Source organism: Photinus pyralis, unplaced genomic scaffold (assembly GCF_008802855.1).
Source record: "Photinus pyralis isolate 1611_PpyrPB1 unplaced genomic scaffold, Ppyr1.3 Ppyr1.4_LG1, whole genome shotgun sequence".
NCBI lineage: Eukaryota > Metazoa > Arthropoda > Insecta > Coleoptera > Lampyridae > Photinus > Photinus pyralis.
This window is the reverse complement of record NW_022170249.1, coordinates 44,646,668-44,660,489: the sequence shown is the minus strand read 5'-3', so window position 1 is coordinate 44,660,489 and position 13,822 is coordinate 44,646,668. Positions and strand designations below refer to the sequence as shown.

The following is a 13,822-nucleotide window of genomic DNA, read 5'->3' as shown; positions in this document are numbered from 1 at the left end:
TCATATGTGCACTTTGTACCAGAACTAGGTCTATAATTGATTTTTCTCTCCTGGACTCCATTACACGGGTAAATTTGTGGATATCTTTATGTTTGTAATAGTAGTTTACATTGCGAGACCGTTACATAGAACTTTACAAGCGAGCACGGAAGTTAACAAGCGAGCTTTAGCGAGCTTGTTATCCGTGCGAGCTTGTAAAGTTCGGGTAACGGGTGAGCAGTTGTACAACGTTTTATGGTATTCCGAATCGTAAATCTTTAACGAAAAGTTCTTTTTCTTTGGAAAAAAACGAAAGTTATTCAATCGAACTGGCCGTTGAAAATATTTGGCGAACGTTACTACGACAACATTCTGTATAAACAAAAAAAAACGTTTTGTGTTTTTCTTGAATCTGACAGAAAATGGATCTTCCAGACGAAATAATCCAAGAAGCGGAAGAAGCTAGTGGAAAATTAATACCTGAGAAATCCCGAAACCGGTACGAAAAGGAACTGACAGCATTTAACGAATGGAGAGCAAAGAGAGTCGGCGAAATGGTACTGAACGAGACCGTTGTGTTGGCGTACGTTTCTGGTCTATCAAAAGTCTTCAAGGCATCAAGTCTATGGACTAAATTTTCGATGCTGAAGAAAGCTCTCATCGTTAATGGCAATGTTGATATATCTAGGTTTGTTGCGAGAACAATAATCACCGTATTTGTTGTATCTACCTAATTTAATTGGTTTTATAGATTTGGAAAGGTTATCGCGTTCATGAAGGCTCAAAATGTTAATTACGTGCCGAAGAAATCTAAGATTTTGTCTGTTGAGGACACCCGCCAATTTATTTTAGAAGCTTCAGATGATTTTTTGCTCTGCAAAGTTGTCTTGATCTTTGGACTGTATGGGGCTTGTCGCCGAGATGAACTACTTAAGCTAATTGTGGATGATATTGAGGACCATGAGAAGTACGCTCTAGTAAAGTTGCAAGATACGAAGACTCATACATCTAGATCGTTTATTATTCCTGATGCAAATGGATCTTTGAATCCTTATGAGATTTATAAAAAATATGCCAAATTACGTCCTCTTGATGTTGGAACGAGACGCTTTTTTTTGGGATACAGAAAAGGAAAGTGCGTTGCTCAGCCGGCTGGTATGCATACCATTGGTGGTGTACCGCGAAAAGTAGCAGAATTCCTTGGTCTGGATCACCCTGAAAAGTATACTGGGCACTGTTTAAGACGAAGTGGTGCTAGTATGGTTGCGGAATCTGCTGGAAATCTTCTGCCAGTAAAACAAATTGGTGGCTGGAAGTCCTCAAGAGTGGCAGAGGGATACATTGAAGCGTCAGTGAAGAGCAAAATGGCAGTTGCAGCAATGATACCCCTGGCGGTTCCTAGCGATATCCACTCAACGCCAAATGGGGCTGTTGCATCGTCTTCAACTGCTGGACTAATGATTAGTGGGAATTCTAACTGCACGATTGAAGTGCATATGTGTAAACATAATGATTGTTCTTAATTTTTCTTATTTGTTGCCTTCTGCCTTTGCATATCTTTAATAAATATGTATTGTTGCTAAACAGCCCGTTATTTAGCCCGTAAAAAAAAGTCTCTTTATGCATAGAATCATAGATCAATAGAAAGGTGTTTACGATTCAGAATACCATAAAAAGTATTACATACTCGCATATTATTTAATAAGCAGAATTGAATAATACGTTGCCCATTACCATTCAATGCCCTTTCCCCGTAAGCACCCACCGGATACCCTTGTTCATTACTTATACCTACTCGGCCATTTAAATCCCCAATTCATCATACACCTTTGTTTCACTCTGTCCGTTTCATCCTGCAAACAGTCCCAAAAATCATCCTTAATTTCCTTACACTCGTTTTCGGTAGCGCCGTATGCAATAAGAATTGACCACATGTTACAATGACTATTATCATTAATATCAATCCTAAGCAACCTATCTGTTATTACTTTCCAATACTTCACTTTGTGAAACCAATTTCTATGAATAAGTGCACCCACCCCTGCTCGTGCTCGCTCCGTCTCCTTTACTCCTCCAAAAATCAAATAGTGCCCATTTTTTAACTTAATACATCCTTCTCCTTTCTTTTTTGTTTCTGTTAGTCCTATTAGTTTCATGTTTGTCTTTTCAAATTCGTCGATAATCTCATCCTCCTTTGTGTTCAGGCTTTGCGTATTCCATAACCCGAATTTCCATGTTTCGTTCCCTGCTATTTTTATTTGTCTTTGATCTTGGTTTAATTGCTGTTCTGCGTCCCTATTAATTGCCGTTTTCGTCTTGCCCCTTTCCGATGTTTGCCTCTTCTCATAATATTTGTTACGTTTGATTGAATACCTATTTCCTTTCTCGTTTCCATTTCGTATTGCCATGGTTGTCGTCTTTCCTATCTGTTGAGAAATGCCTGTCAGTTTTTTGATAGGCATCCCAGACTTAATGTCCTCTTTGACGATATCTCTTGCGGTGACCTTTGACTTATGCTTCTTCCCTTCTTAACCATATCCTCACCGCCTTCCTATATAATATATAATAAGAATATAATAAGAGAAATAATGAGAATAATAGCAACACCAAGCAGGTAGTTATATGCTCTGACTCATTGGCCCATATGAATAAAAGTAAGCAAATGCTTATACTTGCAAAATTCAAAGTAAATCCTCATAAGTGCTCCTTCGCACTGGGCGACTTAGCAGCGCTCCTAAGCAGAAGGACAGGACGCAGTGCAGCGCTGCTAAACAGACCAGTATGAAGGGGCACTTATGAGGATTTACTTTGAATTTTGCAAGTATAAGCATTTGCTTACTTTTATTCATACGGGCCATTAAGTGCCATGCATGCATTAGTCAATAAAGCAAATTCTGTAGACCCTTTGATATGCATGATAAAAGATCGTATACAATACCTACTAAATATTAATATTAGGGTGACATTAATCTGGATCCCAGGTCATGCTGGGATTGCCGGTAACGTAGCTGTAGATACGGCAGCAAAAGAATCGACGAACTCCACAGTCTATGATGGAATCTCTATACATCCAAGTGATTTCAAAAAACACCTGAAAAAAAGAATGTATGAGAAATGGAACTTTGCTTGGCAAGATGCAAATACTTACCTGTATAAATTTCAAAACAGCACACAAGCAATCAAAATAAATTACCATTTATCGAAAAGGGAAGAAATTGTTTTCACGAGGTTACGTATTGGTCATACTCGTATGACACATCAACATCTGCTGGGAAAAACTACACGAGAGGTATGCGATGTATGTCGAGATAGAGTCACAGTGGACCATATCTTAGTAGAGTGTCCAAAATACGCAGATCAGAGGAATGTAACAGGTATAAATAAAAACATTACTGAAATCTTAAATGGAAGTGAGGAGAATCTGAAGAAAGTAATGGATTTCCTAAAAAATATCAATTTATTTAAAACGCTATAAATAAGAAGTAACGATTAACACGAATAAATTAGGAGTAAGACCTTTGTTGTCGTTGCCTTTTCCTGAAAAAAATAATAGCAACTAATTTATACAGGGTGAGTTTTGTCCCTAAGTTATGAGGTTAATAGGGGAACAAATCGTAGTGTTGCGATAGATTAAAAAAATACAGGACTAACTATTATCTCGCAAAATGTATTTCTTTATTTCAATAGGCGCCTCATCCGCTATTACTGACTTCAGAAATAATTTGCAAAGGAAAATTGCAGGTAGATAATTCAATTAATTTTTTTGAAGTTTACAAAGCAAAGCATGTACCTATCTGTAGCAATATACCAACTATGTTTTTAACGCCAGTTAAATTTGATAAGTTATTGAGATGATAAATACTTAATTTGACAAATAACTACTGTTATTTGACGTGATATTTGCTGTCTAAGTTTATAAGTTCAATTAATCAATCAAAATTTATTAACGCCAAATGGCAAAAACTTTTTCCAATAAATTAAATACAAAACCAAACCTAAAATGTATGTACTTTCCCTTTTTCTTATATCATTCCCTTCGACCTCAGCCCATCCGTATCCATTTCTTTCATAATATTTTTTACTTTGATCTTCTAAAAGCCCTTAAAAGCTCTTTATTTTATAGCAGATGCTAGAGATATTTTAATAGGTTTGAATAAGTATCTACGCTTTTTAACCGTAGGGGTAGATACAGTGATCCCTTTAACCGCAAGTGTACGTGAAACAGATTATTATACATTATATTCATATTTCATATGGGACGCGCAGCACGATGTAAAATGACGTTCAGAACATATGACAATGTTGTTTCTGCGAAAACGACCGCGACGGAAGAACCTAAGCTTGCTATTGCTGACGTCTAAATTAAATTCAGAATTGTCAGAAGGTTTACAATGATTTGTATGGCTTCGACTATAAAATAGTTTTGTATTATACACGACGATAATGGGAAACTATCTATTTATCATCTTATATAATAAATAACTATAAATTCAGTTGGCTTTATAGCTCTTCAAGAGTTTTAAAAGCTCTTCAAGTTTCAGGTATTAAATACTCTTTTTTAGGGCCTGTTATTGACTTAAAGACCACTAAAAGGTCGTGTAAATCATTGAAAACTTGTAGAGAGAAAAGATTTAGTAATTCATGAAGGTTTCAATATTCTTAGAGCCAATAAACCTTTTAAAATCCCTTACATACCTTTATAATTTCTTAAGCGCTGATAAACACTCTTAGAGACTAATGAAAGCTTTTGAATGCCCTTAAAGACCCTTGATGACTCTAAAAGGCTGAGTTGCGCTTCCTCTCCTTTTAGATAAGCTGTTAAATACAGTTATATAAAACCAGGTATAAAACTACATGCAGTGAGTTTTGTTTAAGACTGGCCATAGGATTTTACACGCTAATTTTTTCAACCCCTTGTTAACTTTGGTCTTTAAGAAAATATTCAACCCAGTTTTATAGTTAAGCTGATAAAGTATTGAAATAATTCGAATTTAATATGCTGGAATATCCTAAAAACCTAGCAAGATTTTCACAACTTTCACAAGGAAAGGAAGATATTTTCAATCCAGAATTTATCTTTATACAGACTATTTTCCACAAAATGAGGTAAATAACTAATAACGTTAATATTGAATCACATAACAGCGTTAGTCTTTGTAATTTTCACAAAAATAAAAGGTAACAGGGGGTTGAAAAATTAGAATCCTATGGCCAGTCTTAAAAAAATCAAAATAAACTGTGCCCACAATTGTCTTCGTTTTTCGAATTATTCACATTATGGCCAATGGAAATCAATTATAGATGCAGATAAAACTTCGGAAACTTCAATTCTTTCCACTTTTACATCACCCTAGATTCTTACTGCTTTAATAGGGACCACTGGTAAAAGAGTTCAATAAAAACTGGCAGCACATCGATCATTTATAGATTTATAATTTGTATTAGATGTGTATTTTTCTACAGATCACAGAATCCTAACCTAACAATTGTTAAAATCCAACAGCATTCTAAAGTTAGCTGTACAGTTCGATTACACATAAGATCGTGCAGGAGCACCATTTATCGGAGGTGAGCATTAGTTACGTGTATTAACTTTAACGAGGTGACTATTTCAACTAAATACAAAAATTAAAAGATTGCAAAGATCAGTGCAATAATCACTGATGGTTCAGGGCCTGGTGGAGTTGAGGTGAAATGGAAATTATAGGGAGGATTCCAAGGTGAATGCACTTTTATGGGTATATACCAATATTTTCGTTAAAACATTATGGAACAAGAGTAAACAATGACTTGCATTGTAGGCAGCGTAAACTATAGGTTGTTTGTTATGGAAAAATTTTTACTACTATGAATTCAACATAATTAAATTAAATCCCTATTCATATGAAAACTGTTTTCATTATCGTGCTCTCACGTACGTCAAGGAACAAGCAAAGCCTATTAATAGTTGTCTAGAATTAACATATATTTACAAACTACGGCACTGCCCGTTTAAGGGGAGGGGTTTTAAAATATTTCACTTGGTAAATGAACGAAGGCAATCCTTGCAATTATAAAAAGAATAAGAGATTAAAGAGTAAACTTAATCAAGCTTCTTCTCTAATTATAATTCTTTGAAGGTCTGGCCTGATTGATTCACGACCCAGATTGACTCGTAGAGTCAACTTGACTCACCAACTCGCGGTCTCAACTTGACTCACCAACTCGCGGTCCCACCTTGATCCGCGTATCCGATTTGAAACGTCGACTCGCGGTTCCAACTTGATCTGCAATTTTTCATAATCACCCAAGGTCTGCGGAACGCATATTCGAATTATAGAGATTTCATACCTGTCTTTTAACTTAGCGTAGGTACGAATTTAACTATCTCGTCAATTGTACCTTTGTTTACAAATTACAAAATTGGGTCGCTAAATTTTCTAGTACCTCAAGAACGTCTGGGGTAGGTAAGCACACTCACACCTACCGATTGGCATTAGTTTCTTTTATTGCTATCAAACAGTGTAAGGTTGGCATCGGATCTCGAAAAGAGGTGGACGTTCCGCAAATTTTCTACGTACAGAACAAACAGAAAAGCCAATAACTGACATGTCCATGCTATTTTTTTAAAAATTAATTAACAACATACCAGGGTTCGTGTATAAAATTTTAACTTTTCAATAATTATTATCAAACATACTTTGCGCGTCTGCCTTTTACAGATAACATGTACATATGGGTTATAGGTTTATCCCGCATTATCTCAAAAAGTAAAGGAACATTAAAATGATGGACACCACAAGATTAATAGGTTCATAGGTTACAATTAATTCTGTGAATCCTATGGGTATTTATGTTAAAAAAAATACCTTCGGAAAGTAGTCTTTGCAAAATGTCACTAGAAACAAGATCCATGGGTTTTGAACGTTAATATAAATTATTCGATCAGCAATAAATAAATATCAAATACTTATTGTCTACTTCAGGTATAGTCTCCCAAAAAGATCGCAATTGGCAAAACACACCATTTTCACTTGTTATGTTATAAAAATAAAACAACAAATCTTAAAAAAACACTTACATCGTATCATCGACAGATATCAATCTTTATCAACTACATCCCATCGACACGTGTTTTACGTATAACGAAAATTCTTATCAATAATTCGAGAATTGTCATCCTATTGTTGATATTGATAACCTAGGACCTGGGTTCAATTTTTGCAACATGTTTCTTAATTTTGATGCAAAATCCAGATAAAACAGGAATATTGTTCAAAGATTTTCAGGAAAATGACCCAATTGCGATGTATTCAAAGAAATTTTGAAAACTAGTCAATGTAATTTTTTATATTTCTAATTAGGTTTATTAACTAAATTCGCTATTTTTATTGCTGTTAACTAATTGTTGATCAATATGGAGGGCGGTTTATTTCTTCTAGAGACGAAGAGGGTTCATGCAAAAGAATTTCTCCATGAAGTTATAGGGATGTATTAATACTTTGCGAATCCATTGTTGCAGATGAAAATCTGTTGTGGTATATTAATTGTAGGTAGCCACTTAGTATACGAGGTGTGTTAAAAAAATAACGGGAATTTTCGTTTAAAAAAAATTATTTATTCGTCTACATTAATGCTCTCGCCTTCAAAATAGTCCCCATTAGATGCATTTGCGCCAGCGCTTCTTCCAATCCTCGAAACACTTCTGAAACTCGATTCTTTGGGATAGCCTTTTAAAGTTCTCTTTATTTTTGGAAATAGGAAGAAATCACACGCAGTCATGTCTGGCGAATTCGTTACAGTATTGTTTTTGGCCAAAAATTCACGAACAAGCAAGGATCTGTGAGTGTGTCGTGGTGCACATTTTTCCACAAATCAGGGCGTTTTTTCGGATTACTTTTGTAGAGTGAATTGCCTCAGAGTAGCCTTTGCTACTTATATAATCCGGCAGCAAACGACAGTAAATATTCGCATTTTATTATTTTGTTAAACATCTTTTCTTTACGTTTATAGTAAACTTTAATTAAATATTGAGGGCAGGGGTTGACTGTGTTTAGTCAAAATGTTTCCCACGATAATTTTATTCATTTGGAGTAATTAATTTTGTGATGCTAATTTTTTGTGTGACATTGGAATCTTATTACCTGTGCATTTAAGTATATGTCGTCATGAGTAAGTTCTTTAACAAAGGAGCGAAACAAACAACAACACACACAGGTTTTTTTCAATAAGTATGCTATTGCTATTTCCTATTTTAATCTTAGAAGTATTATTATGCACGAACACATGAACGTATTTTTTGATGCGGTGGATAAGCTTGAAGAGATGGTAGTCAAGACCAATTGTACCGTCTTCCCGAAAGCTTCGAAAACTTTAGATGCGCAATCGAATCTCGGAACGAATTATACTGGCTCCTGATGTCTCAAGATCATGGAGGAAAGCAATGTAAGAAAGAACGAGTGGCGTCGCCTATGTTGAGTGATCTAGGTAGTGTTCATCCAATTGGAATCGTAACGTTAACATCAAGGATAAAGGGAGGTGTCTAAATTCAATTGGCACAGATGTAAAGAAATTAGTCACAAGGTAGCAAATTGTAAGAAGCATAAACTCCATAATTTTCTTTTTAAACTATCTACCAATTTCAATTTATTTCATAATTTTAATTAAAGACTTTTGTCATTTGTAACTTGTTAGGGGACTTATTTTAAAACTGTTACCTAAAATAAATGCCGCCGTCTAAAGCTGCCGCCCCTAGGCACGTGCCTAGTGTGCCTATATCTAAATCCGCCACTGCCTGGCATCCTACTGCAGGCCCTATAGGTTTCGGAATCCCCGATCCACTGACTGGGACTGCTATGCGGCGAAACTGTCAGAGCGGTTGGATGGGCCACCTTTTCTCTGTCAGAGAGAAGGGAAAGTTGAAGAGGCGGCCTCATTAGTAAACCACACCATAACAGCGTTAAATGAGGACAGCTGTAAACTGCGGACCTTTCGAGGAACGAAGAGAACACCTTGGTGGAACTCCATGCTGCCCGGGTAGTTACCGAGGGATCTCTGAGATGGGCGGTTAACACGTTCAGCCCATTTAAGAGTGCAGGACAGGGCGAAATATTCTCGGCTCTTCTGCACAGGCGCCTGGTGCCGCTGCTCTCACATTTGTTGCACCTCCTTAGAACCTCTCTGGATTTAGGGTATATCCCCGAAAGCTGGAGAAAGGTAAGAGCTGTGTACTTAAGCCGGATCGTGCTCCGTGGCGAAGGATTACAGCACAGACCGGTCAGCCCATAATCGTTTCTTCTAAAAACGGTGGAGAAGCTGGTGAATGCATGCATAAGGGATGGGGTACTAACCCTTAGACCACTACATCCTTTACAACATGCTTACATGGCTGATATATCCACCGAGACGGCTCTACACAGCCTCGTGTACAAGCTCGCACAGGGAATATCTTGGGCGAAGGAGCGTTTCTAGATATCGAGAGTGCGTTTAAGAACACCACGTTCGATTCAATTAGTGAGGCCGCTGAAAGCTTTGGCATTGATTGGTCTAGCGTAAGATGGATCCGAGCCATGCTAAGAAACAGAGTCATTATATGCTCAATCAGGACAACGGAGATGAGCTCATCGGTTACTAAGGGATGTCCGCATGGTGGGGTGGTGTCACCACTACTCTGGTGCCTGGTACTAGACGGGCTCCTCCGCACTCTGAACGAGAACGCAACGAATGCACAGGGATCTTCATCACTGGAAAGTTTTCAAACGCTGTAAAAGACCTCATGCAGGGGGCTCTTAGGTTGATAAGTGGTGCAGTAGTCATGGTCTTTCCGTTAACCCGGAAAAGACCGAGGCTGTTCCTTTTACGAATAGAAGGAGAGCGGACCTTGATGGGCTCACCCTTCGAGAACGTCAACTGGGTCTGACCACGTCAGTGAAATATTTGGGAATCATCATAGACTCCCGCTACCTGGAAAGGTCACATTGAGCGAATAAGCAAAAATGCCACTGCAATAATACTGTACGATGCATTTCGTGATTTGTCGACCTTTCTTAACAAAATTTCAAATCACAGATGAATCTACATAACAATTTTTGTATGTACTACATTTGGTTTTATGAAACGATAATAATGAGATGAGAAAGTCACTAGAAATCAATAGACAATAAGCTGCTTAAATTTGCGGGACTTTACTAACACGAAAACATTTATTTGGCAATTTACACTAACTCTTTTGTCACATCGTCAATCGTGTTGCTAACAAGTGGCTTACCCTAAAATACACTGCCAAAAATGACTGCACTTATGTACTTAACTTTTAAAAAGTACGAAGAGAACAAAACAACAAGGCAATGTAAAACGATATCATAACGCTATGGAAACAGAGATTATTATTTAACAATATAAACATATTATTCCAGTAGCGGAGAGCAGTGCAGCTATTTTTAATTCAGTATTTTTGTTTAACATAAATAAAATATGGAATTATTATAAACGTCATGTGATAAGAATTTTTCTTGCCCTCTTTTTAACGTTTGTTAATAAAATAGGGTAGACGAGTTAAGTATACAATGCAAGCGCGGCGCACAGAAATTAAAATAAAATCTTCATCACTAAAAATAAGATAAAATAAGTTGAAGACACGTGGATAACCTAGAATCCAGTGAAAGTGGCCCCTACTATGTTAGGTAGGCTGCTTTGAAACTAAAGATTCTGGTCATACAGCTTACAGTTAAATTGATCCCAAGAATAGCATACTCGTTCACAAAATTCGTGGACAAAAATTATGTTTGTTTAAGAATTGTCGTCAAAAGACAAATTTACGAATGTAATCAGTACAGTGGAATGAATTATTATATAACGTTTGTGTACATAATTCTCAAATTAATAGTGCATATAAATCTATAATTAGCTTTTAAAGCGACCAACTTCCAGTTTCATATCAAATCAATTTGAATAATTGCAATATGTAACACAGTTAATTTTTTACCTATTGGAATGCAAAAAGATACGCAAATCAAACATTCCTTTCAGCATGTCTGTCAGCTTAAGTTGTTTGGCGTTATATCTACAACGTGAAATTAGAATAGACATCTGATTATGGGTACCCCAAATCTGTATTGACAATGTATTTGAACTTCCCACTACGTTGAACTTCACTTTTCTACATTCTTTTAGCCTTCATACGTCCAGTTAAACAATGCCACAATCACCTGTTAGTAGAAACTCCGTCCGGGATACGGATTAATAACAGACAACTCGAATGTAGTCAATCACTGCGGTTACAGAGAGATTGGTTTATTAAATTTAAAATTACAAAAATATCCCATTTTGCTGTAGTAATATTTCTGTTCAGTTTACGTTTGCTGGAAAAGAGACAACTTTGCAATAATTTCGAAAAACTAACATACATTTTTCATCCTCTTTTGCCTGGGGACATATATTCATATGCTTGGAAAATCTGTAGCTCTCCACTTCGAGAACGTTTTAACCAATGCATACAAAAAATCAGATTAAGTAATTGTTTCGTTTATTCATTGACATGCAGAATTCTTACCTTTCTCTAAAAAAAAACTGGAGGATGAAAAGAATCGATTTTGCTTTGGAAACACCCCAGTAGTAAAAAACCAAGATTATTAACCAGATTAGCAAGTCCTGTATACTCGTAATTGCTCATATTTATTCCATTTTCCTTTATTAGTCAAAGGTGTACAAAACCTTATCTATGGTGCTCTTTTTTCGAAACTGAAATGCATGCTGCTAATAAAAAATAACGTGGATATTGGCAGGATCCCAAAATTGATTGCCTTGTGTGTAGGTAGTTGCCACTTTTTGCAGGAAAGTAGAATTCTGTAACTTATGCACAAACGATGTACAGAGGAAAGCTCCGTTTGGATTGTTTATGTTAAGGATACCAAAAGACATCGGCCAAGAACGTCTACATTTTTGAATGAATCTGTAGGAATCGATTATACTGAATCGATAAAAAAGCATTGAAATTTGCGGCCAAAGCATTGCAAAATTCAAAAGTTTTTTTTGTTTTATAATAATAGCAAAATGCACCTGTAGGAATAAACACATTTGAACAGATTCCTAGGAATAATGTAAAGTGCCTGGAGTTTTCGAATGCTGAACTGTATACAGGGCATTCAACCCGAAGGATCTCTGCAACAATTCTGGCAGACAGTGGTGCTGTAGGGTGCCTATAAAAGACACTGCGATCGGAAAAGTGACCCACTAGCAGAGGGATATGTGGCCAAATTTGCTTTGTTGGTGATCTATTTTGGCTGTTGTCATGATGCCTTTATGGCACGATATAACGTGCTATAATGAAAATCGTACCATAATATAATAGTAAGAGTACTCGAATAATGGTAAAAGCTTTCCGACACAAGAACAGGCGACATACAATGGGCAATGTGAAAAACATTGATGTTCTGGCAAATGATCTTTTCATGCGTGAAGTTTTCTGAAATTTTCCCATTTTCTAGTTCTTTTCTCCGTAAGAACCTGCTACAAAGTATTATAAAACTTAAAAAAAAGGATGAATGCAATCGGTCAGTCGTTCTGAAGTTTTTTCGTGACAGTGAAATAGGGATTCATTTATAAAGATTTATAAAGATTTAACTCTCCCAGAATTATAAGCACCCCTCGATAATTTAAAATTTAAAAGGGGATCAATGTGGCACATCGTTTGAGAGGAATCTTCAAAGTCAATTTTCTAAATTATATTGGCTCCAAATTCTAAGAGCTCCGTCTGTCCGTGAGCACGATGACTAACAAACGCTCAGACCGATTCGATTCAAACTTTGCACAGTTGGCCGGTTATATAGGTACTCGTATACCACATGTAACAAGCCTATTGGGTCAAATGCAATGATCCCGTAGGGTCACACCGAGATGCTCTGTTGCTTTTTTAGATCCGCTTTAGGGGTTATTTGAATAGAATTGTGTAATAAAAGAGTAGTTAAGTTCAATAATGTATTTAACACGCCATTTAATCACAGTTCCTCAACTTCCAACTACGGTTCTAATGGAACAATATGTTCTGTATCGTCCACAGACCTTACACTCTGTAAGTATTCACGCCCGTTCTTTAATGGAAGTAAAAATTTTTTTAAGTTTCCTTTACAAAACGTTTTATTTATACAGTGTGTACCTTTGAAAACTTACAATGGCTATATTTTTTTATTTAAGAGATAATATTAAAAAAAAATAAAAATAAAACCGTTTCTTTGAAAATCAGGAGGGTGCAAATGACTTGTTTTTTAAACTTCTCCCACCACCCGCTTAAGCATAACCCATACTTACGTAAAAATCTTAAATTAAAATACACCTCTGGAAAACATTAAACAACGAGAATGTTTTAGTGATGAGAACCCACATTGTTTTTCAGAAGGGCAGATTTCACAGAAACTTAATATATAGGCGGGAATACTAGGAAACCGAACACTAGATGCTTAACAATTCGATAGAGCCATTAGTTGTCCATGAAATTGATAGTCAAATGGATTTAGAACGAAATTTAAAATCTTACATTGTGCATTTTCAACAGGACGGGACCCCTCCTCATTATGCTCTTGCCAAAAAACCGTGACTGAATAGATCTACGACATTGGATTGGTAGAAGAGGTCCGTCCTTTCGGGTTAAATTATACCTTTAGTGTATAAAACACTTCTGTCTCAAACAAAATGACTGTCATTTTGCACATTTACTCTAATTTTTATTATTATTGTTATTATTGAGATGAGATTTTTGAATTTGAGGTAAGTTTTTGAATACACCCTATTTTTTTGATGACCAGTGAAAAGCATGTTAATAAGCTTTCCAGAGAGAGGTATCCCAAATGGGGTATTTTAATTTTTTTAA

The 13,822-nt window shown here is 36.2% G+C and overlaps 1 protein-coding gene across 1 annotated transcript; it reads left to right on the top strand.

Annotated features, from left to right (window-relative positions):
- The first annotated feature begins 401 nt into the window (after positions 1-401).
- LOC116161578 lies at positions 402-1,553 on the top strand. Its single transcript, XM_031474972.1, has 2 exons — positions 402-667; positions 731-1,553. The coding sequence occupies exons 1-2, from the start codon at positions 402-404 to the stop codon at positions 1,500-1,502; spliced, it is 1,038 nt and encodes a 345-aa protein (XP_031330832.1). The 3' UTR covers positions 1,503-1,553.
- The last annotated feature ends 12,269 nt before the right edge of the window (positions 1,554-13,822 follow it).

What these genes read in the sequence shown, in the direction of transcription:
- LOC116161578 (XM_031474972.1), top strand. Translation starts at nt 402, where the DNA reads ATGGATCTTCCAGACGAAATAATCCAAGAAGCGGAAGAAGCTAGTGGA. An exon ending in GGCAATGTTGATATATCTAG is followed by an intron (nt 668 to 730) that starts GTTTGTTGCGAG and finishes TTGGTTTTATAG; the next exon opens with ATTTGGAAAGGTTATCGCGT.